The sequence below is a fragment of the Amborella trichopoda genome, chromosome 7 (genome assembly GCF_054954075.1).
Source record: "Amborella trichopoda isolate Santa Cruz 75 chromosome 7, AtrichopodaSantaCruz75HAP2 v2.0, whole genome shotgun sequence".
NCBI lineage: Eukaryota > Viridiplantae > Streptophyta > Magnoliopsida > Amborellales > Amborellaceae > Amborella > Amborella trichopoda.
This window is the reverse complement of record NC_142342.1, coordinates 38185533-38212223: the sequence shown is the minus strand read 5'-3', so window position 1 is coordinate 38212223 and position 26691 is coordinate 38185533. Positions and strand designations below refer to the sequence as shown.

The 26691-nt window shown below is 41.5% G+C and overlaps 1 protein-coding gene across 1 annotated transcript in view; it reads left to right on the top strand.

The window, feature by feature from the left end:
* Positions 1–24663, top strand: part of LOC18422813 (transcription initiation factor IIA large subunit) — a 28251-nt gene extending 3588 nt beyond the window's left edge. The window contains exons 4-11 of the mRNA XM_006827447.4: positions 103–157; positions 281–336; positions 10501–10626; positions 18951–19118; positions 19205–19241; positions 20397–20563; positions 22719–22802; positions 24367–24663. Of these exons, the coding sequence (XP_006827510.2) occupies positions 103–157; positions 281–336; positions 10501–10626; positions 18951–19118; positions 19205–19241; positions 20397–20563; positions 22719–22802; positions 24367–24390 (717 nt within the window). The 3' untranslated portion in view covers positions 24391–24663. The remainder of the gene's footprint in view (positions 1–102; positions 158–280; positions 337–10500; positions 10627–18950; positions 19119–19204; positions 19242–20396; positions 20564–22718; positions 22803–24366) is intronic.
* Positions 24664–26691: the final 2028 nt, after the last annotated feature.

The following is a 26691-nucleotide window of genomic DNA, read 5'->3' as shown; positions in this document are numbered from 1 at the left end:
AGTATAAGGAGAACATGATTGTTCAGAGTCTATGATTTTTTTTTGGGAAATTGTTTAACCTTTTTTAACATGCAATTTTTTTTTGTGTGTGTTTTGGTTCAGCAACAGCCTTCTCCTTGGATGAATCAAAGACCACTTGGTGTTGATGTTAATGTTGGTAAGTGGTGTGGTCTTGCTCTGTGTATGGCATTGTTTCATGTCTTCATAAATGCAGTTTGGAATGCTTGCTAGTGAATATTGATGAGATATTTACTAGTTGGATATCTATTTGGTCTTGTAGCTTATGAGGAAGGAAGGGATGAGGAGGGAGGTATCTCTCGTGCGCCTCTGACAAAGGTATTCTCCTTTGATTGCTTACAGTGATATTTCATACACCTGTAATAAAGGTATCGCCTTAGTCCTTTTAGTATCATTTGTCTCTCATTGACACCTATGCTAGCATTTCATGCATGACTATTGACCAAGAGTTGTTAAAATTGAGACCCTTTTCTAATTACCAAAAAATAACACAGAAAGAGACCTTCTTTTACGATGTTTTTTATTTTTATTTGTTATATTTATATCCATGCATGAATCTTTTTCTTCCATTCTATTATTGTAAAATGCAGTTGAAACACTTAGAAGAATAGGCGAAACTTTTCACATTCTTCTTTAATCCACCACTTCATTTTAACGAAAACTTAGTACCATGGAACTGGATAATTTGTTGAAACGAGTAGTTTTGGCCACAAGAGTGGACCCAAGGTCTGGGTGGTTAGGGTGGTGGGGTGCCACAATACAATGATGTCTTGGGCTCCCTTCCAACCTTATTACCATTCACCCAAAAAAAAAGGCCACCAAACTTAGTTGTTGATTGATCATAGCTGCATATAGGAGTGAGAGAGGGAAGCAAAGCAACAGAAAGGGGGCCTCAATAGGTACGAGGATTGCGGTAGGAAGCTGCTCGTGAATGAAATTTGGGAGTGGGAGCAGATTGAGGTTATGGAGAGGGAGTACCACCCTTAGTGTGATTGCTACTAAGTGATTGACAAGCAATGATTGGAAGCATTATCTTTAATTTAGAATGGTATACTATTTTACCCTTGATTAATCATGTAGAAAAGCAACAAAATTAGTGTTAACCCAAAAAAAGAAACAATCAATGCACCTTCCTTTATTGGGGAAGCATTTATACCTACAATAGACCATAACTCGTAGGTCTTGCAATGGAAAATCTTGATGGTTATTTTTATTTCTCCTCCATCCTATGACAGGTTGCAAGATCGTTCTTTATTTGTTTTCTTGATTAATGACAATATATTACTCAATAAATTTGTTTAAAAAACTATCCAATGAGAGGTGGGATGAGGAAAGCCCACATGTTGGCTGCTCTGGTAAGCTGTACAAAAAGGACATAACAGAAAATCAAAAAATACAAATAAGGCCTCTTTTATGCAAAAATTCTAAAGCCTGTACATAGTTCCGAGAAAGATATCGTATAGAGAGAGTTATAGGAAAAAGAGATGTAGAAGGAGATGGGAAGTGAAGAAAGAAAGACCATTTAGAGGAGAGAAGGGAAAGAAAAAGAAGAAGGAAAAGGCATAGAGGGGAGACAGAAAAAGCAAAGAGGAGGGGGAGAAAGCGAAAGAAAAAAAAGGTCGGTTGTGGTAAGGTGGGGAGGAGGAGATGAAATAAGGGAGAAGAGGAATAGAAAGAAAATAGTGGGGGAAAGAGCAAAAGAAGGAACATAGAAATGAACTAGTATAAGGAGAGAGGGTAGAGTTGGGGAAAAAAATCCCAAAAGTAGGAAGCCTCGAAAACTAAACAGTGGAGTTGAGTAAACCAAGAAGTTCCCCTTCCTTTGTCAATAGGTTAGCCATCACATTAGCCTGCTACCAAGTATGAAGAAAGTTGGCCATAGTCGCGGGGAGCTTGATCGAGAGGTGGCAATCTCCCCTCACAATCTCGCTTTGGTGATCCTAGAGCCAGAGACCAAGCCCAAGCCCAAGCCCAAGCCCAAGCCCAAGCCCAAGCCCAAGCCCATGCGCATGCAGAGCTTACTGCTCCCATTGAGGGACCTTGATCCCCATCTTATCAGGATCTCGATCCCTGGCTAAAAGGGATCTTGATTTCTTTGGAAGGGGATCACAACCCCACTTAAAAATGGGGTATGATCATGGTTTGAAGGGTCCTCAATCCTAAGGGAAGTTTCAATATTTTTTGAATTTAGAACTTGACGTCTTTGATTTTGTGTATTTTTTAGTAAAAAGTTTTTGGCAATTTTGTAGCCAAGGACGATTTCTATTTTCCATTTTCATGGTCATGGTTTGTATAAGTGGTTGAAAACTGGCGCATAAACTCCGAATTGCCTAATTCAGCTTGAACCTAGGAGGTTCCCAAATCCTAGTTAGTCCAAAAGAGGGGAATTGCGAAGGTTGTCCTGACCTGGGTAGTTCTCACCATAGTGAATCATCTTGTCTCATCAAGTTAAAGATTGGGGCCATTCCTAAGTTCGGTTCTTACCATAACCCTTCAATCTCATTTCTGAATTTTTTATGGAACTTTTGAGTTATAAAATTCTCATTGTGCATGTGTAGATAATGCTAAAAATTGGATTATACATTTCTCAAAATTTTAAATTAATTTTTTAAATCACTTTAATAAATACATACATACACAAACACATATTAGATACACAAACATACACGCATGCACGCATAGAGTGTTACCGAGCAATCCATTATACATGTAGTGCAACATCATGCAGTACTTAGGCGCTCCCAAGGTAGGGAGCTTCAGCCATGGGTCAATCCCAGGCCCACTCGCGTACACACTCCCGCTTTTAACAACTATGAAGTCAACTCCAAGAGGACTACAAAAGAAAAAATTATGATAAAAAATGTTAGATGATCTCCAACGACAAGGCGTCTTCCTTGAGGCCTAGAGGATAACATTTTTGGAATCTCCTTCCACCACTAGATTATCTCCCTAAGATGGGTTAAAACTCTTTAATCCCTCAAGAACGGCATTTGGTTCAGCCCAAGAAGAATCCCCGAGACCGAGGGATCCCGAGAAGCCTGAGAGAATGTTCCCCGGTGAGTTTTTAAAGATAACCCCATATCCACTACGACCTATGTTATGGAGGGAGCACCCGTCTACGTTCATTTTGATGACACGCAGGCTTGGGGGAATCCTAAAGTTTGTCTTAGACCTTTTCAAGGCTTTGAAGCTCAGGATGATGACCTAATTTTATCCGAAGAAAGTAGCTGGTATGGATTTGACGTCAGGGTCCTTTTTGTCACCATCATCATCTTCAGTGGCTTGATAACCATCATCCTCTCCTCCTCCATCTTCCCCATGACCATGATCACCTCCTCCTCCATCTTCCTCATGCCCCTCAAACTTTTCCAACTGCTTCAACTGGTACATCTTTAGTCGCACCTTCCTCATAGGTGGGCCCAACTCTTCCACCAGTAGCCTCTTATTGATAATTGGCTCCTCCACATCCAGCAACCACTCCTCTAATGGGTCCCCTACAAAGATGTGGTCCAAATTGATAGGTTCGTAGTCCCCAATTTCTCTCTACTGCTGCTTTCAGAAGTTAGAGTTGTAAAGGACATAGACCAGCTTGTGAACTTTGGTTGCAGCCAACCAGTTTTTCCTTGATGTGTGGATCCGCCAGAATGTTCTTTAGTTTTGCTCACACATTGTTGTGGGACAGGTTAGGGTATTAGGCTGAGCACCTTTCTTACAATTCTTCGTAGATGGGGAACTATATAATTCCCACCGCCTTCGGAGAAAAAAAGTAGCTCATAAGAAATGATGCAAGTAACAATAAATGGTTGTGGAGCAGAATACTATAGGTTTATAGGAAGCTAATATGGATCTAGTTGAGTGCAAGATCCTCTGGCAAGATTTGTCACAAATTTCCCTTTTGCATCCTTATGGAGAGAAAATTGTGGGATAAAACCTAAGTTTTGTGGTCTACAAATGTGGCTTACATAACTCACAAAATGTGCTAAGGTGAAACTGCTTCACAAAATATCGTTCTTACCTCCTTCAGACCTTCAAGCTGCACTTTCCCATCTTGCTCGAATCTCTCAATGCAATGTTGTTTGTCTTAGAGAATAGAAGCAAAGCTCTATTGAAGAAAAAACCGAGATAGTACACACATTTAAGACAAGAACCAAGTTTAGCTATATGAACCCTCATCAATTGTAAACCACAAATCCAAAGTCCAAATTCCAGAACCCAAATGGCGATAACTGTTAAATATTTAATTGTTAACCTGTTTACCTATTATGGGTGTTTTACGGGGCAACGTGTTCTGTTGTCTTATCTGTCATCTCCCTTACTTTCTGATTTATGCATATGGGTCATCTACTTTCCGTGATCAATTGCTTCATACAAGAACCCTATAGCATGATTCTCATTGGACTCCACTATCTTCAAATATGTCATTAGAGTTGTAGCTCCCACAATTTGCTCACATGTACCCCAGAATCTCCTTATTATTTTATTATCCCTTCAACTTCAATTGCCGGTTGAGAGGGTTTTTAATGTATTTTTCTTAGGCAACCATATTTATAAAGCCAGGTTGTGACCTCAATATCAAATTGATTAACAAGAATGTGGTATTGAATTGTGTGATGGCTGACCTGATCAGGTACCCCTCTTGTGTGTACTACCTCATCAAACTAGAGTTTACGAATGGTTGTACATGTTTGTTAATGATTTTAACCTTCTCAACTGGTCTTACCTATTTAGCCATGCAATATCTTCGAGCATCAGGTTGATGCAATGGGCTGTAGGAGGACTCCAAACCAAATCCTTCGTCTTCCTCGTTAGCCTTTCTTCTGCATTGACGTAGTTTTTGGCATTATCAGTTATGTTTTGGATTACTTACCACCAAAATCCTTCACCACCTCATCTAGCAGCCTGAACAATAGCTTCCCACTCTTCACCTTATTAGAGGCATTGAAACGCCTTCGGAAGACTATCCCTTGTTGACAATCTACTAAGAAAGTAATCGTTGTTCTCCCCTTTATACCCTTCCAGCCATCTGACATGATGATCACTCCTCTTCTCTCCCACATTTGCTTGTACTCTTCCACAAACAAGCCAACCTCGACCACCTCATCATCCAAGCAAAGCCCACTAAGCTCATATGCAATGGGGAATGTGATTCCAAGCCTACATTAACTACCATAGATATCATGGGTTAGTAATCCACATTATTAGGTATATTGAAACGAATAGCATCATTATAGAATGATTTCCCGATCCCTTTCATCATGCACTTCCTCGTAGTCTTATTGAAACTAACTTGATGGTCCTATGCTATGCTGATGGTTTTTGAAAAGAAAGGTTCAATTTGATTTTGCGTGGGCGGTGTGTTGAGTGGGTTGGGGAGGTTGCCTAGCTTGTGATTCGCGTCCATCAACCCTCTCCATCATGCTTGCAAACCTGACAAAGCCGGTGTTCAACCCCCAATGGTGGCAAAGGGCCTCGAGCTAGCCCTTGAGGACCCCTTGCTGCCAAACCACAGCAGTATATATCGTCTAAACTTGTCCTCCTATCAAGTTTGAGTTGGCCTCATACTCCTCATAACGACCCCCCTCTCAAGTATGGGTATAGTACTTGCTTTCAACCCAATCATCTACTTTTGTAGGCTTTCTCCTTTTGCCCTGCAATAAGTGTTGGTGTTTTTGTCTTTATATTTGCTTCCACTTTATTTGGCAAGATAAGAAAGGATAGAAGTCGGAATGAATACGTATGAGGGAACTTAGGGGTGTCCCCCATGGGCGATAAGATGAGAAAAAGTAGACTTAGGTGGGCCGGCCATGTGCAATGTAGACCTAATACAACATCGGTCAGGAGGTGCAGAATGGTTCAAGTGGAACGCTCTAAAAAGGAAAGGGGAAAGGCCCAAAAGGACATGGATGAAAGTAGAGAGGAGAGATATGGTAATTTATGGTCTTCTGACTAAGGGTCTGACCCTTGATCGAGTAGGATAGTGGAACAAGATTCATGTAGCCGACCCCAAATAGTTGGGATAAGGCTCTGATGATGATGATTTGTTGCCACTTCATTACAAGGCACAATGTTACCCATGATCTTTGGTACTATTGATGTTTTAGGCAGCTGATACTGCTACTTAACTACTTCACACATAATGCACGTCTAACCTTATCCTTCATGTTTTCCCTACAACATACTCTGAACTCCAATCTATGCATGCATGTATACATAAATAAATTAATCATCTGCACAACGCCTATGGGCGAAAATGAATAGTGTTTTGCCCATAGGCTCATCACCGTCTAAAAATATCGGACCGCGGACATGCTAGGTCTGTGACGGTCAAAAAATCATGCGGAACCGCAACAGACGACTTGCGAACAACACGTCGTCTGTTGCGAGTCCGCTCAATGAACTGCCATGGACATAGCAAGTCCATGGCGGTGGTGAAACAGTGTAGCACTTCGCCTATAGGCATTTTTTACGTTTTCCCTCTCTCTCTCTCTCTCTCTCTCTCTCTCTATATATATATATATATATATAAGAAAAAAGCATTCCAATACGCAAATGCGCAAATTGCTTGTTTTTAATTTTTCTCAAAAAAATTGTTGTTCTCATCAAAACTGAACACAGGTGTGAGGATCAGCATCTCTAAATACATTGAACACACAAACACATGTTTATTAAAAAAACAAAAGCAGAAAACTTTCTCTACCCAAGAATTGCCTGTTCCAATCACCCCCCCCCCCCCCCCCCCCCCTTCTTCCTCAGCCCCCAAAAAGAAAAGAAAAAAAAAAAAGGTTGTTGCACCACAATTTGAATTTGTTTTGGGGGATTGGTTTCCATAAATGCATCCCATGCACAAACACAAAAGAAAACATTTCAAAGGTCAAAGAATTCTTTCTTAAAATTATCATTGTATGCTCCCAAATTGAACACCTTTGGGTGGGGATTTGTGCCCCTAAGGATCAGATGCACAAATACATGCAACAATTTTGTGAATAAAAAACTTATAAGATGGAATAAAATCAAGGAAAAAAATAAGTAAGGAAAGACGTCTGAAGTTTAGGAATAATTCATGATTAACTAAGAATAAATCAGAAAACACAATTACAGTGCGAAAATATATATTTACGAACATTTGCCATGCTAAAATAAAAAATTGTCTCATTTACCCATTTTCACAGATAGTTCTATAAATTTTAAGAAAATAAAGCACATATCCAAATAAAAAATAGATGATCTCATTGTTGATCATCAAACAAAAACTAGGTCTATGTGAAATGAAGCCTAGATCCATGTCGATTTAGAATTTCGCAGGAAAAAAAAAAAAAGCGTTAAAAATTGAAGTGTCTGAAATTTAAAAAATGTAAATCAGTTACTAGTCGTAACATGACCCTCAAAGTCCAAAAAATTGAACGCTCAATGTATTTTGGGCCCCGGGATTCACTAGATCCGAAATTTGCCAACACTTCTTTCTATTCCTAATGTGAATTTTGAGTTCGGTCATATCCCTGCAATCAGTAAGTTTTTTTGTTAATCATGTTAAATTAAATGAGTCAAAATTGCCCTAGGGATTTTTTTGGAACTTAAATCCTGTTCACTGAAAAATGCCTACTTTTTGTTCCTTTTCCCACAAAATGGTACAGTTACAAGAAAAGGTGGACTCGACATGTCCTGGTTGACTTGACCAAGCTCTCAGGTCTTGCTCTAGTCCAACCAGGAACCAGTTGGATTTCTGCAGGATCCCTGTTCCCTCAATTTGGGCCCTTTAGACGCCAGCAAGGTTCTTGGTCCGAGTGACTCAGGAAAATCCATGCCTGACTCAATAAGTTTTGATACGTTGATATATAATATACGCATTTTATTTCATTAGATGAAATTTAAGTGATCCTAATTACAATGGATAAATTTCTAAGAAGGGGGTTGCATGAAAGCTTGTTAGAGTGATTTATTGCTTGATGCTAAGGAAATAGTGTTGTTCCGTCACAAGCGTATATGAATTTGGAAGAGTAACTAATCATGGGGTATGTTCGTTAATGCTAAATTCTGAGTTTCCATTTTTTGCCTAGGAGTTCCTTTGCATTCTTTTTTGCACACGAGCGTGAACTTCAGCGGTGTCGCAAACCTCTATCGATTCAGAGAAGCACAAGATCATGTTCCCCGGTCGTTCTCCCTCAGTGCCATCTTCACTTCATAATCATGGTTACTTGCAATTGTATGCTTGCCTCTTCCCTTGCCCACTCAATCATATCCCGTGAGTACTCTTACAATAGTATGAGTAGCCTATTAGGGAATAGGACACTGATCCGCAAACAAGAAATAGGATTTTTTAGCTTCTCCCTTGTCAAATCATGACATCTCAAGTGGCCAAAGAGGGTCTTGAGCACCTATCCCTTTCGTCTTGGAATATGCCCTTGTACCAGCTGGGTCCCAAGTTTTTCCTCAAGCAAATTTCCAAAATTAAGTTTCATGGAGCTAATGGTTGCTGATCTCAATGGGAAATTCTGGTGTCAGAGATAATAGTTGCAAGTCAGTGCTTCCGCATGAAAGCTCTAACTCCAGGAGAGGAAAGCCCCTAATTTTTTCAAATGAAGGTGACAGTAAATTACTTGAGTAGTGTTAGGTACAAAAAATGCTCACGAGGAATGGGATATTAAGGTAGCCCACAAATTGGGTACTCCTTTACAAAAAATACTGAATTTAAAATAAAAAAAATAAATAAGAGAGAAAAAGAAAGGAAAAAATAAAATAACAAAAAGAAAAATATGATTGGAAGAAGGGGAGGAGAGAGGGTGGGGAGGATAAAGACAGCGGCATAGGAGGAGAGAATTAGAAGAAGGGGAGGATGAGAAATGAGATCGCAAAGGGGAGAGGAAGAAGAAGAGCTGGAGAGGAAAAAGCCCCTATTCATTAAGGGAATGAAAACTGACAACTTAAACTCAATACGGCTCCAAAAACATATGTGCTCCCATGAGTACTTGAAGCGAACCTCTCTGCACTACGCCAACTTAAGACTATCCATCAGACAATATAACTTCTGAAATTCAATCAGATGATCACAATTTTAATCACTCCTAAACCTAGTGCATCAAACCAACCTTCCCCTTTAATTAAAGAGATATTCAACAAGGAGTTGAAATCCAGGCAACTTGGAAAAAGCAGGGAACTCTCTTAAAGAGAGCTACCACCGCCCCAAATACCATACTAAAGACTCCAATCCCCAAGTCAAACTCTAATTCCATACTTTACTCCAGTATATGCCATTACCCTCCAAAGAACAGCCTTTGGGATCTACCCACTCCTCTAATCCATCTGCCGTGATCCCGACCATATTTTCCTGGATTATGCAAAAAGGATTTTGCCATGATGGTGAATAGAAAATGCAACGGCGGATCTCTTTAGTCCGAACCTTGAAGCTTCTAACGTTGTCAGTTGGCAGCTCGCCATCATCAAAATAGAGAAGGATGCCTTCAACTTGTATCCTTCATCCAGTGAATAATATCAAAGCCTTAGAAGCATATAATCCAGGATTTCTAATCTACAGTCATAACTTTCCAAAGCAATCATGTTGTAACACTGGCACTAATAAACCTACCTTGGGTATTCTTTTAGATCCACCTCGTGTATATGGTCTTCTTTTGCATTTGTCACTTTACTATGCTCTATTTAACAAATTGATTTCTTTCTGAAGGACTCGTTTGCTCTTCCCCGCTCCTCTATTGATGGTGAAGTAGCTAACTTTGGGTTTTCTTGCGTCAAGGGTTTTTGGGAAATTTGGGATGATGACTCGAGTGTCGTATTAGTCCATTTCATTTCAGAAATTAAGCCTGATATCATAGTGTTTTATGTGCTCCTTGTGTACATATAGGCAAATAGAGATATGGGGCAGATTTACTCAAATGCCCTTTGTAATGTGGAAAATGATCATAATGCCTGCTTTTTGTACAGTAACATTCAGAATAGCGATGAAGATAATAACCAAATCACTGTTACACATGCATTTCTAACAGTATGCAGAAACTTCCAGTTGGTAGATTAGTTCTATTTTAGATAAGTTATTTCGAGGGGAGCCCTATTCACTTTGTGAGGTAATTAGAGACATGGTGTCTGGGTTATTATTATAACTTGATAAAATAAGCAGAAAGAATGTGACAAGTGATTTATATTTTTAAAATATAGCTGCGAGTAGTTACTTTGGAAGCTAGGATGCTTTTCCATTCCAGTAAGTTATTAAGAGAGTGGATGCATTTAATATAATGACTTGAGCAGCGCCTTGTATGGTCACCGCTATGATGCTAGAAACCTTGAATTATTAATATGCATTCAGATACATGTTACTGCAAATTAAAATTTCCTGTGGTCTCTCACTTTTCGGAAGTTGTTAGTTTTTATATTAAATCAACTAAATATGCACATGGTTTTGCTAGCCTTGACAATATGTATGTTTTAAATTACTAGTAATAAGTGGCCCTAAAAATTGGTATTATTAATGTTCAGGATTTCTTCATAACATCTAGCAAAAGGAAAAGGGATGACTTCAATACGCATTTTCTCCAAGGTGGATACATTCCACAACAAGATGGAGCAGGAGATGTTACATGTGGTCTTTCTCAGCAGGAAAAGGTCAGAAGCAATTTAAGATAGGCCTTTCGACTTGTTCCATCAGTTAAAAATATCTCATTAGATTTTGCACTTAGATTAATTATATTGTTTCTACAGATTGACCCAAATTTTTTTTTTTATTGATAATGTTGACTGTTATATATATATATTTATATTAGAGAAGTGCACAAAAGGGAAAGGAGAGAGAGGGCTATCCACAGGCGGATAGCAGAGTTACAGGGTGGAGAGAAAAGAGCCATCCACTAAGGATAGTTTGCAGAGTTACAAAGGGGAGAAAGAGAAGAGCTATCCACTTGGGATAGCTAGAAAAAGCTAGTATAAGCTAAAAGCCCGGGTACAATATGCGGGCTAAGAGAGGAGCCTCTAGAAAGGCTGTTAGGAAAACTGGGGTTCCACTTGTCGAGGTGCTAAAGATCTTCACCACGGGCCGCTGCTTTCGCCATGGCATCTGTGACATGGTTTTCCTCCCTCCATGTGTGCCTCCATTCGACGGTTAGTCCCCTCCATAGGTGTAGGATTTCATCAAAGATGTGGTTTAAGACCCAAGGGATAGAGGAGGGATGTTTAGCGCAAGTAATGACTTTTTTTGAGTCGCCTTCTATGATAAAATGCGAGTTTGAGAAGGGTTGGATCAATCTAATGCCTTCTAACAGCACGGTAGCTTCTGTCTCTATTGAGTCCAGGTGGCCTACGAACTTGGTGGTTAAAGCTACCGTGGAACCGTTGTGGTTTCTTAGCACAGCTCCTATTCATGATGGTCCAGGGTTGTCTAAAGAGCACCCATCAAAGTTGAGCTTAAGGTGGCCCTAGGGTGGGGGTTGCCAGTGTGAAGCTCTAGGAATCCTCCTCTTGGAATAATGCATAAAAGTATTCCAATTTTGATGGAAGGCTGAACTGGGACTCATTGGAAAAGTTTGTGGTTTGTGGCCCAGAAAACCACCTGAGCCTTGATTTTAGAGAACACAAGAGAAGGTGTTTCTAGTTCCCCCCAAAAGATTATGTTGTTTCTTTCTATCCAAAGGGCCCATACAGTTGCCGCGACCATAGTTTTCCAAAGGAAAATCGCAGCCTTGGGCCAGGGGTATGGTTCGAAAGCTCTGAGTAGCGAGGGTACCTCTTTGGGTAGGATCCACTGCATGCCAAAGAGAGATAGGATCATCCCTCAGACTTTGAAAGCAAACGAGCATGAGAGAAATTAGTGAGAGTTTCTCTCTTCCTTGTTGAGGCACGGAGCACATCTGTGTGGGAGTGAGAACCCTCTTCACTGAAGATGGTCAACAGTGAGCGCTTTTAAATGAAGTGCAATCCACATGCAAAGTTTGAGTCTTGGAGGCGCCATGGAGGTCCAAGCTTGGTTGACTAAAGAGGTGGGATTTAACGGAAAAGTAGGTGGTTGGGATATGAAAGAGTAGAGAGAAGAGACTAAAAAAAACCCTGAGGCGGCAGGTACCCAGATGATTTTGTCTTCACCATGGTCTTGAAAGAAATAAGAAGCCAAGGTATAGGCTAATTCTAAGAACGAAACGATCTCAAGGTTAGAAAGGTCTCTTCTGAAAAGAGGATTCCACGACCTTGAGCTGTCATCTAGATTGAGCTCTTCTTCTATAAGGGCATTTTGGTGGCGTACCAAGGAGAAAAGTTCTGGACACTGGTCTTTAAGAGGCTGGTGACCTATCCAAAGATCCGACCAGAATCAAATGTTGTTTCCCCCTCTGACTTGGAATCTGATCCCTCTGGAGAATAGGTGAAAGATGTGATGATAGATTTCCAGATCCCCGAAGCCCTGGGATAAGATTTTAACTCTGGTAGCCACGGGGTCTCCACCACCACTTAACAAGAAGAGCATTATTTTGTTGTCTTGGGTTTCTGATCCCCGGACCACCCAGCCTCTTAGGTAAGCAAAGTTGATCCCAGGCCAGGAGATGGAATTTGTGAGTAGAAGCGTCCCCAGCCCAAAACAATCTACGAATGAGCTTCTCGATTCTTTGTGCCACTGCTATAGGCATGCTGAAAAGGGACATCCGGTAGATGGGGATGTTTGCTAATGTGGCTTTGATGAGAGTAAGTCTGCCAGTTGGTGAGAAGAACCTCCCTTTCCATCCTGTGAATTTGTTGTCAACTTTGTCCAGGATGTTTGACCAAAGCTGCTTCTTTGGTTTACCTACACACAAGGGTAGTCCTAGGTAGGTAGAGGGGAGTTCGTTGGCCTCGCAGCCCCAACTATCTGAAAAGCCTTTGACCTCTTCAAGGTCAACTGCCACCCCAATGATCTTGGTTTTCTTAAAGTTCACCCTAAAACATGTAGCATATGCGAAGCATCTTAAGAAAAAGAAAAGATAGTCTACTTACTCTTGTAAGGCATTGCAAAAGACTAGAGTGTTGTCTGCGTATAGAAGGTGGGAGACAATGTGGCCGTTGTTACCGCACGAGAAGCCGTTCAATAGACCCGCATCGTACATCCTTGATATGGATCTGCTGAAAACTTCTATTGTTATGGCAAAAAGAAATGGGGAGAGAGGTTCTCCCTGGTGTAATCCCTTGGTGGAAGGGAAGAGCCCTTTTGGGGACCCGTTACTGAGGATTGAGAAGTAGGGTTGGGTGTAACATGCCTTCATCCAAACCCCATCCTCAATTGGGTTTCTTCGAGAATCGCCCAATTGACATGATCATAAGCCTTTTCCCAGTCCAATTTGACAATGAGACCTGGCCTTTGGCGATATGACACAAGTGAGCGCACTCATGGGCTACAAGAGCCCCCATCCAGAATCTGATGATCTTTGATGAAGGCCGATTGGGTTGAGGAAATAACCAGCGGCAACACTTCTTTCAATCGGGAGGCTAAGACCTAAGTGATTATCTTATAAGTCGAATTTACCAAGCTAATAGGGCGGAAGTCCTTGAGACATTCAGCGCCTTCTAACTTTGGGACCAGTGCAATGAAGATGGCATTCATAGCACGGTGATGGAATTCAGAGAACAAGGCTAAAAGATCTGGCCAGAAGGATTCCCAAAACTCTCTATGGGAAATCTGTCCAGTCCGGGCGCTTTGTCCACTGCCAAGCTCGAAATGGCAGCATAGATTTCATCTTCAGAGAACGGTCTCTCCAGCCAGGACGCTTTTTCAGGAGTAAGTGTGCTGAATTGGCGATCACCCATTGCCGGTTTACGGCGAGATGGGGCTGCGAAGAGGTTAGAGAAGAAGTGAACCACTGGTTCCTCAATCTGAGCAGGTTGATCGAGGTATCTATCACCTACCCAAAGGTGTGTGATAGTGTTCTCTCTTCTCCTACAGTTTGCCGTCTTGTGGAAGAAACCCGTGTTGAGATCACCAGCCTTGAGCCATTTGACCCGGGGTCTTTGGGCCCAACAGATCTCTTCTTTCGTGAGGATGTCTTGGTATTGAATCTTTAGGTTAGTTCTACGTTGGGCTTCGGATGGGAGTAGCAATCGAGATTCCTCCTCCACATATAGAAGTCTGATTTCCTCCAGCGTTTGGTGTTTTTGTGCCGTGAAAGAACCAAGTAAAGAAGCGCTCCAAGTTCTCAAATGAGTTTTGAGAAGCTGCAGTTTGCGCTGTAATCTAAATCCTGCCCACTCGAATACTGCTTGTGAGAGAGAAGTCCATCAGGCCGGGACGACAGTGGTCAGCGTTTTTTCTGGTAGCCATGGGAGCTCGAATCTGAAAGGCTTAGGTCCTTTAGGCGAGGCTTCGGTGTTAAGGAGGAGAGGACAATGGTCGGAAGTGGGTTTAGGTAAGGCTAAGACATGGGACCCCGCAAAGGTAGCGTCCCATTCAGCATAGATGAGAAATCTATCTAGTTTAGAAGGAGAAGGAGAAGAGGAGTGGTTCGACCACGTGAACTGGGCTCCTTGAATAGGGAGGTCAAAGAAGTGGTTGTCACAAATGAAGTCAGAGAAGAGGTTCACAACAGGTGTGATTCTAAAGGAGTTACGCTCAAAAGACCACCTGGTGACGTTAAAATCCCCTCCTATGCACCACAAAGGGGTTGGTAGGTTTGCAGCAAAGTTGAGCTTGTCTCGAAGTTTAGGCCTTAGAGAATCTTTGGTTAGGGCCATACACTCCGGAGAATTTCCAAAGCAGAGCATCTGAGATCCTCTTCAAGGTAAGAGTCACGGAGTAAGAGGCTATGACCGAACTTTAAAGGGCATTCTCCAAACGGTCTCAGATGATCCAAATGCCCCCTTAAGCCCCTTCGGCCAGAGGGCCTCCCACTGACACGGTCTTCTACCCAAGACCTGTCTGACCTGTTGTAGGGTGGAGGCAGGAAGTTTGGTTTCAATAATCAACAGGATAGTAGGGTGATGCTTTAGACAGAGATCCCTAACAACTTGCTTTTCGAAGGGCAATCCTAGGTCTCTGATGTTCCAAGAGAGGCTTAACATTAGGAACTGAGGTTGCGTGGGAGGGTCCTAGGGGAACGCCTTGCTATTGAGCCACTCAGGGAGAGTGACAAAGGAAGATTAGAGAATGAGAGAGGTAGAGGAATGGAGCGGTCGTAAGATATACCGGAGACTAGGTTTGCTAGTTCCTTGCTGCCTTTTTTTCTCACCTTGGATTTGGATTGTAAGTCTGCCTTGAAGAATTCTTGAAAAGGGCCCTCCGGTTGTGGGGACAGCCCATCACCTGCATGACCGATTGTATCTTGCCTTGAGCTTCGTTCATACGGTCGACAAATAAAGATGTCACCAAGAGAGGAGTGCGGGAGGAGGCGGAGGAACCTTGTCCAGAACTTCCTTTACTACTGAGCGAGAGACTTCTCGTCCTCTCGAAAGAAGAGGAGGGGCCTTGAGCAAACCAAACGGTGGTAGACGGTCCTCTGGTGTAGGACGAAATATGGCCACCGTTTGTCGAAGTGATCGTCAGCCGAAGGGTTAGGAACCGTGTCTTCAGAGTCATCATAAAATCCCAATGGATCTTTGGGTTCCGCGGAAACTTGAGCAAGGGGGTAGGGTTATGAGGGTGGGGTAAAAAGGCCTCTTCAGGTTCAACCACAGCTGGTACCAGAGAGGTAGATTGACAGGATTGAAAAGCGTTAGCTTCAACAACAGTTGGTGCAGGAGTGGTAGGTTTAGAGGGTTGGAAGAAGTTGGGAATGGAGAAAGGTTGAGATTGGAGAAGAGAGCAGAGGCTAGAGGGAGAAGGCAAGAAATAGGGGTAGGATTCAGGCCTGGTGGAGGCTAAATCTGGTCCAGCGCAGTGCACCTAGGGGGCACAAAATGAGGTTGTTCTAGCGTTGCAAAGGAGACGCAAAGGTATGACACCTTATTAAAAGAGAGAGCAATGGCAGGGGTACCAGGGGGGACGGAAACAATCACAGGGTCCCCTCTGAGAAGGGGAATCCTTAGGATGCCACGAGGGGTGGGGGTACCACGGGGAGCTTGATCCATGGGGTTAGGAGAGAGGGAAGCCAAGGGAGAGAGGTGTGGTGTTGGGCTCAGCCACTGGGGATGACACCTCAGGGGTAGAGGGCACCGGAGGTAGAGAAAAGGGGGCTAAGTCAAAAGGGGGGAGGATGGGAGGCAGGGGTGTGGGTTCGGGGTGAGGGAAAGCAAGAGAGGAGAGGGTAAGGGGGCAGAAAGCAGGTCAAGTAGAGGAGGTAAGGGTGGGTTCGATGGCTGCAGAGGAGAGAAGAGTTGTCTGCAACTGGACAGCAAATCGCTCGGACAAGATATGGTGCCAAAGGGAATAAACGGGAGCGAAGGGGGAAAGGAGGGTAGAGAGATAACCTACGAATGACCCACGAGGGGAGAGGAAGAGGCAGGTTTCAAAGGGGTAAGGACCTAGAACACGAGGGGAGAGGAAGAGGCAGGTTTCAGAGGGTAAGGACCCAGAATAGAAGACACGCTCGGGATGAGTGAAGGTAGAGGACCATCACCAGGGAGAAGGTCGGCATGATTGGAGACTGACAAAGGGTTGGGCTCGAGGGAGGTAGTGGGCTGCGGCTACTGGGGGCGATAGGATGGCTGCAAGGCGACGGGAGACGGTACAACAAGAGAAGAAAAAGAATGGCCAGGGTCAAGGGGTTGGGCTAAAGTAGGGGGGGCGGAAGGGGGGGGGGGTTAACACGAGGGTAGAAAGATGGAGAGAAGAGCCAAGGTCTGGTGAGTCGCCAAGTGGCAGGGGCGAAGGGTAGGTGGCGGCAGAGATGTCATATGGAAAGGTAGGCTGAGGCCGCTGAGTTGACGAATTAGGCGGCAGGGGAGGTGGGTGCGAAGCTCGAGGGCCATCTATAGGATCATCTAACATGAGATGGACGGTAGTCCTAGGACAACGGTAAGTTTTTTGCACGGCCAGGTCCTACTGGTCTAGGAAAGTCCCTGCGCTCCCCATACGCTCGACGGTGATGAGGTGGGGCACGTGTTTGTCTATGCTTGAGTTTCCTCTTGGATGTTACCACCGTCCAGTTTGATTCCGAAAGTGGGAGCTCCCTGTCCCGAATTTTTTAATCCCAAGAAACTTGTGGACCTGACATCGGGACGAAGCGAGTGGAAGGTGTAGAAGCACAGGACCAGACGTGGAACACCTGGTAGTATCTGCCCCCCACCTCCAGCCAGATGAAAGGAGGGATGGCCTGGGGGTCAAGAACGTCAATGATGAGGTGGATTGAACCAAGCGAAAGGACTTCAAGAGGGCTCCAGTGCACTACTGCAAAGACACCACAGGCATTAGCGGTGGCTTTGAAGGTCGAGAGGCTCCAAGAATGAAGCAGGATAGCTGAGGCCGTTAACCAGACCTTCTGGACACGAAAAGCACCCCACTCTTTTGTCCACCTAGACAGAGCTAAAGTGGCTCCACGAAAAGATGAGAGTAGCAGAGTTCAACGCCTCCTTCAGCATAGGAGGAGGAGAATAGCGTAGGACCATCCCTAATTCTTGCAAATCAGGGAAGTATCTGCCCAGATAGATTTGGTCGATTTCTCTATTCCACGGACATCATCTCATTGGGGTGAGAAGACCCCAATCAGGGAGGATCTATAACTTTCAGCGAGCTGAGACGAGGATTCCTGGGACACCGAGATGAGCTTAGGTGTAGAAATGGGGTTCATAAGAACTTGGGGAGCAGATTGGTGGGGGGAAACCAGTTTGGCCTGTTGCTATCCATGGCGACTATGCTGATGTCAGGGATTCATATCTTGTATTTGTTAGATTATGAGAAATGCTGTTAGCAAAACATACAACCGCATCCGTGAAGTTGTCAGGACGGAGGAGGAGCATGCGAGAGTCCTAAAGATGGCCATCAAAATAATTCTGGATGTAACCTAGAAGAAATCTAAATGAGCTTAAATGTGGCTTTTAGTTATGGGAAAGTATTCAAAGAGACCATTTACTTTTTGTACAAGGAGGTCACAATCATTCTTGTCCTTTATATTTTAAATTGTGTTATTGTAAGAGCACCATTAAAAAGACTCAAAAGTTCAAAAAAAAAATTCACGGACTTTGTGACTAGCACAAGCCATCCAATTTGTCATCTAATGAGTATTAGTGATTGTGACCTCTTTGTAATAAAGATAAATAGCCTTCCTTGTCGTAAAGATAAATAGTTTCATTATATACAATCCCTTTAGTTATTATAAAGGGAGAGATACATGTCTATTATTTTATAGACATAGCTCGTGGCAGCGACGAAGAGAATTTGTGGGAGTAGGTGATGTATCTATCAATTTACAAATCTGAATTGCATAACAAGTACTGTTTCTTAGAACCTTAATACCGATCTCATTGGGAATACTAATGAGGAGTGCTACCTCGTTCCATTTAGTAGTGGGATTAGTATAGAAAACTAGTTAAACAAAGTGAGATACAGGAAATTTTTACTGTAGACGAAATGCATGGAAATTTTGGAGAAGACTCGTATCAAATGGGGGGATGAAGTATGAGTTGGTTTTTCTATCTTAAAACTTGAGTTCCTTTTAAAGGTCTAAGAAACTAAAAAACATCTAGGAAAGCGCTTGAAGATGCTGAGAGAACGCTCAACGAGACATCATAAGCAATCGGGAAACAATGGGAACATAGTATCTTTAAATTTGTTTTACATACTGTTCCCTTAAGACGTAGTTATCTTTTCTGTCCGCATTGAATTGTATTTTCTTTTTTCATGTTCTTTTCTTCTACATGAAACGGGATGTATGCCCTTATCTGTCTAGAGTTTTGTTTATGTCGTCATGAAAGAAAGGAATGTCAATGGATTTGTTGGTTTTATATATAATTCCTCTTGATTATATGATTTATGAATCTGAGAAAGTAGAGTTAAAAAAAAAGAAAAAGAAAAAAAGGATATTCTCTTCTCACTTGATGCATTTCAGATTGCTCCAGCAAATGACCCTTTGAAAGGGGTAAGCCAAGCTAGGCCTATGCAGTTGAGGATGCAAGAGTGCAAGAAAGCTGATTCCATGATTGCCTCTTTAATCAGAATGAAGCAGATGGAACCAACAATCCCACAACGTGATGGTTCTCATGATGGCTACGATGATGTAATGCATATTTCTGAATTTCCTTAGTTTTTCACTAGTAAAAAGTGGAAGTTTTGGTTCTGATTAAATTTTTATCCTTTCCTTAGGGTTTTGGAGAAGAAGATTACAATACTCCATACTATGGTAAGCTTATTTTAGTCATATTTATTGTTGCCCTTACAAAAATTACCTTCCCATGGACATATTACTACTTTTCTTTCCCCATTAATAAGAATGAGCTTGCAACATCAGACCAGTGGTTTTTGACTGGCCGAGTCTGCTCGGAATTGGCCGTGCTACTCGGCCTCAAGTATGCCCTTTCTCTCTCTCTCTGTAAATCTCCCCATCTCCTCTCTCTTAAATCAGGCAGCATCTTTCTTTCTCTAAAAACGCCACCACCCTTCTCTCTCAATACAGGGCAAAAGCGTTGCAAACCCTCTCTCTCTCTCTCGCTCTCTCTCTCACACCAGATTTTGGGGAACTCCTTCCCTCCATGCATTGATCTCTCTCCCTCCTATTTTGTGGCTCTATTCAGTCCATAAAGTGATGCCTTATGATGAGCTCAAAGGGAAGTGTGGGTCTGAAGCTTGTGACGAGCATGTGATGCCTCTAATTCTCCATGCTCAACTCCATTCTATACAGCTGGAGGAGCCAGTCTAGACCAGGCCAGTTTTAAAAGAAAGGACTCTGAGCTGGTCTAGCAGAACCTCTCTCTCTCTCTAAATGGGGGGCAGAAGTCTTCCCCCATTATCAACTCTCTCTCTCTAAAAGGGGATGGAGATCCACCTGTTTCATTTCTCTCCTCCAAGAGAGAGATGCCTGACATAGAGAGAGTGAGATCTATGAGAGAGAAAGGCATGCACTCTCTCTCTCTCTCTCTGGCATGTGGCCCAACCAAGCCCCCCCTTTCCTTTTTGCTTTTTTCAATTTTTTTTGTATTGGTCAGTACTTGGTCAAGTCCGCCTGAGAAACTCGCTTCGAGCCAATGTTAAGTGATCTTTTAAACATTACTCGAGACTAACATCACTAACGAAGATGAGGTTGGATTTCTCTTAGAGAAATGCAAAGGGGAAAACAAATGAAGAAAAAACGAAATGTGGTATCATTATAGTGGAAGAGCATCGAATTGTGACATTCTAAAATCAAGATAAATTATAAGAGAATTAGAAATAAGAATATGTGGTTCAGCATAAGGATGATTGGCACATGCTAAGTTCAAATTCTACTGCTGAACTATCCAGAAAAAAAAACATTATGTAGTGTCCGTATGAAATGGTGAGCCTATTTCTCATGTTGCAGATCCTCAAAGCAGCCACGTTGTGGGGACTCCTAAACCCATGAAACCAGAAACACATGAAGATGATGAGCCACCCCTTAATGAGGATGACGATGACGATTTGGATGATGGAGACAACGGGGATGAGGAACCCAGCACAGACGATTTGGTTTTAGCCCAGTTTGAAAAGGTGAGACATGGAATTGACCTTTTTATAAAGAAGTGATAATCTAATATCATTATTTTCAAGACAAAATAACGTAGCTATAAGATAGTCATTAGATATGGACGGGATTTCAAAGTAGCATCAATTTGAGACAATTGAATTGACCCAATGGCCTATTGTCTATGAGTATCCTCAGTTCTCTTTTCAATAGTGGGAGCTAGCCCTCTCTATGTATCCATGAACGTTCATGGAGGTCAATACCTGAACACGCGGATTTGTGTGGAAAAAATTACAATAACGTATAGGCTAGTGCAGTGTAAGTTCGTCACCCTTAATTTTTTATGTTAAGATGTATTTTTATAGGGTCGTTTTTGCGCACACATCTCTTGATATTAGCAAACTTCGTCAATGAAAAAAAATATTAAAAATGGTTTCTTGGAGAGGAATGGGGGCATTATTAGCTGTCTATCTGCAGCATTATTAGATGTGGGTCCAGTTTGTATAGATCAGAGGCTCTAAACAATCAAAGTAAAGCACACCTTCAAATAGTGTTGAGAAATGTAGTTTCAATGCTAGAAATATTCGGATAGCCCTAAAATATGTATTCATCTTTAATTATAAAATTTAAAGCTTCAAAAATAGTGTAGATCAAGCAGATCTATAAAAACTTGAAAATTTTGAAACTTGATGGTCCAAAAACGCGATATAAAATTCACAATTTTCAAGATCATCTTAATGTCGAGATGATCAATTTGAGCATCAAAACCACCTCTTCTAGTGGATTTTTTGAGGTAGGCTCTAATTTGATTGTTTAGAGCCTCGGTTGTATAAACTTTTTCCATTAGAGGTAAAGACTGGTAGATGTGCCCAAGTTTCTATCTTTGAATTTATTTGTCTAGTCTTTTAGTACTATCTCCAAAATTTATGACCAAACAAAATTGGAAAAATGGTATCCTTGCGGGTGGCAAACTTAGGGCATAGGCTAATGCAAGGTTTAGAAAAATAGTGATATGAATCAAAACCGCCGATGAATCAGAACCGCCGGGGAATCCGAATCGGCAACCGGTCAGATCGTTTCGATTCCTGCAAAATATCGAAAACCGGCCCGTTCCTTCTATGAAATGGCCGGTCCTCAAATAGAACCAGCCCCACTTTTTTAAACATAAAAATCATTTTTTAACAGTTTTTATTGGCTAGTACAGTTGGCTGGATCGCCAATCCGGCCAATTCACCAAACCAGACCAGTTTTCAGGATGATTTGAGTTACCTATCCGCTTTTTTAACCTTGGGCTAATGGAAGTCTCTCTTCCTCCCTCTCTCTCTCTCCGTACACACGTCACACACAAAGCAAATGTAGTGTGAAATGGTAGAGGGATTCCCTTGGCATGGAATTCTCCAACCCCCCAAGGGATGAGGGAGAAGACATGATCATCTATACCTGTACCGCTCCTCATGGAGTAGATTCCACATCCGGTTAACCATTTGACCAAGAATGGGAGAATTCCTGGTGTCCCATTGTAGATGGCATCCCAACTAGGCTATGAGTATGTTGAGAACTGCCTTTCCCAGAGCCAAGCCAGCTTGGGGAAATAGTGGCTTTTTTAAGTTTCAGGCTTAGGTCTGATAGGACCATACCAAATCGACCCGCTAAGTCTAATGCTTAGAGGGCTTGAACAATTCGTATGTAATTTGTCTTCAACATGCAAAAAGCCTGAACCAATAGAATAGAGCCTTTATTGCCTGTAGTAGCCCCTTAGATAGAGTTAGTTTATAGGCCCAGCAACAAGTTAGGCTTGAGCTTGGTTTGGGTCCCTTTAGGGCCAACCCAAGCCAAGCAGCCTAGTTCAGGTTGAAGAGGCCCTGGCCAGACCCAATGGAGTATATTTTGTAGCACAGACCCTTGTTTTTTCCGTTATTGCACTTTTTCTATTCATGTAATAATCATTTTCTCATGTAACCCTTTTGAGGAGTGTAATAGTTTTGTGAGTCATTCCATTAACCAATCCGCTTTTTATGGTTTTTTGGCATTTTTCATAAGGGTATTTTTAATCCACGGATAAGTATTTTAGACTCCTGTCATAAAGAAGCTTTGAAGGGGCAGCAATTGATTCGGGCTCTCCGGGTTGGTCTGATTCTTACATGGCCTCTGTCTTTGTTTGCTTTGTTTGTTGTGTTGCAGGTGAGTAGAACCAAGAGCAGGTGGAAATGTATTCTCAAGGATGGCATAATGCGCTTGAATAATAGGGATTTCCTTTTTAATAAGGTAAAGAGAGAACCGAACCCAATCTCTTTTCTGACTTTGAATGGAGAGAGTGAGAGAACCAGGTTGACTCTCACTTTTGGACATTTGCAAAAAGAGATACGATACAAAAGAATCCATACACATATTCTATTAAACGATAAGATCAAGCTAGAATAAACTCATTAGATGTATTGGTTTCTTAATTTAGTGAGTAATTAATTATTTAGAAAAGGAACCAAAGAAAAGTTCTAGAAAATTAATATAGGGCTTGTGCTGTCAAGTTAAGAAAAACTCAGTTGTTTATGTTATTTGCCTGCTAACTTTATTGTTTACCCAGATAAAATCCAACATAACAAAAGCAAACAAGAAGAATCTCTTGACATAAATGACATTTAATATGGAAAAAGTTTATATAAGGGTGAGGTCCCAAACAATCAAATTAGAGCGCACCCTAAATATTCACTAGAAGAGGTTGTTATGATGTTCAAAAACCCTCGATTCAATCATCTCAATCTTAAGATGTATAGACATTAGAAAAAATAGATGTCTAAGTCTTGAAAATAGTGCATCTTATAAGATATTATCTAGATTTATCAATTTTTATGATTTTTAAGTTCTCATAGATATAAGTGATCCACAGTTTTAGATTGTTAAATATTACAATGACAGATGAAAATAAATTTTCAGCCATCACCAAAAAAAATTGATAGTGAAACATGTTTTGCCACTATTTAAAGGTGCGCCTTATTTTGATTGATTAAGGCCTCAGCCTTGTACAAACCACACCCTTTAATATTCCAGAATGAGCAAAGTACACTTCTACTTTCAACAAGTCACGAGCTCTTGCTATATTGTTTATTACAATATTGTTTACCTTTATTAGATTGGGGGTCACAGATATACGTAGCCAACGGATTTTAAATTGGATAGTCAAGTTTTTTTTTTTTTTTAATGTTGAACTTAATTAATAGTACAGTCGTGACTGTCAGATTTGAAATCAAGCAAATACAGAGTAGGTGGGACTTCTTTGTACTAAAATTAAAGGATACGGTACTCTTGAAAATCTATTTTTGGGATGGATTTTTGGACCCAACTTTTAAGAACATGTCATCTCTAACATGGAGATCATCAATATAAAAATATAAATAAATTTTAAAAAATAAAAATAATGATTTTATGAAGAAAACATTTGGACCATTAATGTCAATTGTTTTTAGATAGGTCCTCTATTCGCATCGCATTTTAGATGGATGCTTTTGTTTTTCTTGAAACTGTTAAGATAGGATGCTTTTGTTTTCCTTGAACTGTTAAGATGAATGCTTTATACGGATCGCATATTTTGAAACTATTCAGATGGATACTTTATACCTTGGGATCGCATATTGTAGAAATGCTGACATGCCCGCATGAAACAATTTTCCAGATTTCTCTCGTTCTATACATCAAATACAGAATTGGTTAGAGTGCAATAAAAATACTTCAAATACACCTCTCGGGCCCCAAGACATGAAATGGCTCTTCATTTTCTTACCAAGTATTTGAATTTCTTTTAGTTTGTTATGATTTTGGGTTGAAATTTTGACAGGCAACCGGAGAATTTGAATTCTGAAGTGTTATTCAATCCATATGCGAGGAGGGGTTTCTCATTTATTCTTTTTCTCCATGAGTGATACCTGTAATTCAGACACTTTTCTTTTTCTAGTATTTTTTTTTTTTTTTGGCTTCTGGGTATAGTATACACAATTACAGGCTTGACGCCTGAATTTTCTGAAGGACTGTTCAAAATAATGGTCATGATGGTTATTATTGTACTGTTATATTTATGAAAGGGGTGCTTCCTCCCAATCTGTAATGGAAAGGTTTTTTTCTTTTGATTGAAAAAGATGATCTTTACGATTTATTGAACTGAAAGAAGTTCAATGGCCAATTTAAATGGAAGGGCAGGATCCAGGCCATCCATTGGGTATCTAAATTTTGTTTGTGCATTTACAGAAGTGAGACAGAAAGGGAAACCAGAAAATGAGAGAGAGAGAGTTGAACAAAACGCGCATCGATCTAGCTTTTCGCTTTTCTTCATTAATCCCCTGAATTTTCAAGTAACAAATGGAGAAAATATACACCCGATTTCCATTATATGATACAGTTAATGGAGAGAGAGAGGATGTTTGTTACAAGTTATCAAGAGCTATACATTGGGGCATGAATGAGGAGAAGAGAGAGGAGGAAGACTCCGATGCAGGGTGCTGCCATGACCGGAAAACTACCTTGACCTCATCAGATTCTCGCCGGAACTCCTCGCTTCGGGCCTTCTCAGTCCCCAAAATCTTTGGTGAGGTCAAAACCAATGGTGATAAAAGGGGGATCGGCACCTTCCAGTCCTCCAAAGCATGATTCTTCACCTGAATACCGGAAGGAGCTCGCTTCTGCAACCTACTCGATTGTCTCCTTCCATCATCGGGATTCCTCTGTTCGTCGCCGGGAATTTGCCGGATTTCGCTGGAATTAAGGTCGAAGACACCGGGAAATTTTGGTTCTTGGGCCATATTTCTTCTTGGGTCAGGGTTCATATGATGTTTGCGTGCATGAGGGGATAGGGATGTTATATAGGCGCGCGTGCCGAGCACGCGTCTTTTCTTACCCTGCCCTTGAAAAAATTCTTATTAAGTGCTTTTTTGAAAGTGTAATTTACTTTTTTTTTTTTTCATCTTTTTGGACCTAACAAATGCGGGAATGGCCTCGTGTCTTTTTCAGTTTAGAGGGCTGGCAACATGTTGAGCCAACCTTGGTCCTAGCCCAGTTTTAATCTCCATAGGGTTGGCCTTAACCCAGCTGGCCCTGACCGTGCCAAAAGAGCCACAGTGATGCCGGTAAGGCCTAATGCACTTACAGAAAATATAGAGAAAAGTTAAAAAAAAGACTGAGGCAAACTAGACAGGTTGTGGCCCAGCTTTTCTTAATGGGAGAAATTTTACTGCTAGGCTCTAGTTTCTTAGGGTTAGGCTAATCTGGTTGGGCTGCCTGGCCCATTACCAACCCTATGTTTCAATACATGGATCTAAATATGTTAAAAGGAAAATTGTTTGATAGGGATGTCGCCCTGGTAAAGTCTCATCTTATAACCTGTTCAAAATTGTGAATCAAGTACTGAAAACATTGATCAAACGTTATGGTTGTAAAACAAAATTTAGGTTTTACGACTTCTACAAGGAGTGTATATTGTATATTGATTATTTAGACCGTCTATTCTAGCTTTGTAGAAATTTTATCTTATTTCTCGACACTGGCCTCTAGTTTAATTGTTTAAAGCCTCACAGCTCTACTCGTAATACAAAAACCGCACCCCAAATCTAATTAAGGGATTTTGTCTTTGTCCAAGTAGGGGACAGTTTTGGTATTTATTAAGAGTGCTTTCGATATATGAGCACGTCAAGATGGTATTTTTGTCATTCTTCCCTGTTATTCCCCCAATAACCCAACCCGTCAAAACACTCTAAATTCACTATTTTTTGACACCCATTCTTGACGCCTTCCGAACTCCTCCCTAACGACGTTAGAATCTGTGGTCTATCTCGGCCCCGGTTTTTGACCCTTTCGCCACGTGACGCCGTCAGAAACAAGTAACGGTACATTCTCCATCCGCAACGTGTCATTATCCCAATGGTTGTTGAAATCGGCGGAGTTAATGTTGAGATATGAAAATCCGAGGTGAAACGTTGGCATGATGTGAACCATATATCCCATCCCATCCCATCGATTAATTGGATGGGGTTTCGAAACTCTCCGAATTATACTCCTTTTTTTTACCTCTCTTTCTTTGTCTGATATTTTGTCCTCCACCGCCTTTTTGTCGATTCCCTTCTCTTTCTTTGGTTTTTTTTTTTTTGTTTTTTTTTTGGTAAATCAGTGGGGG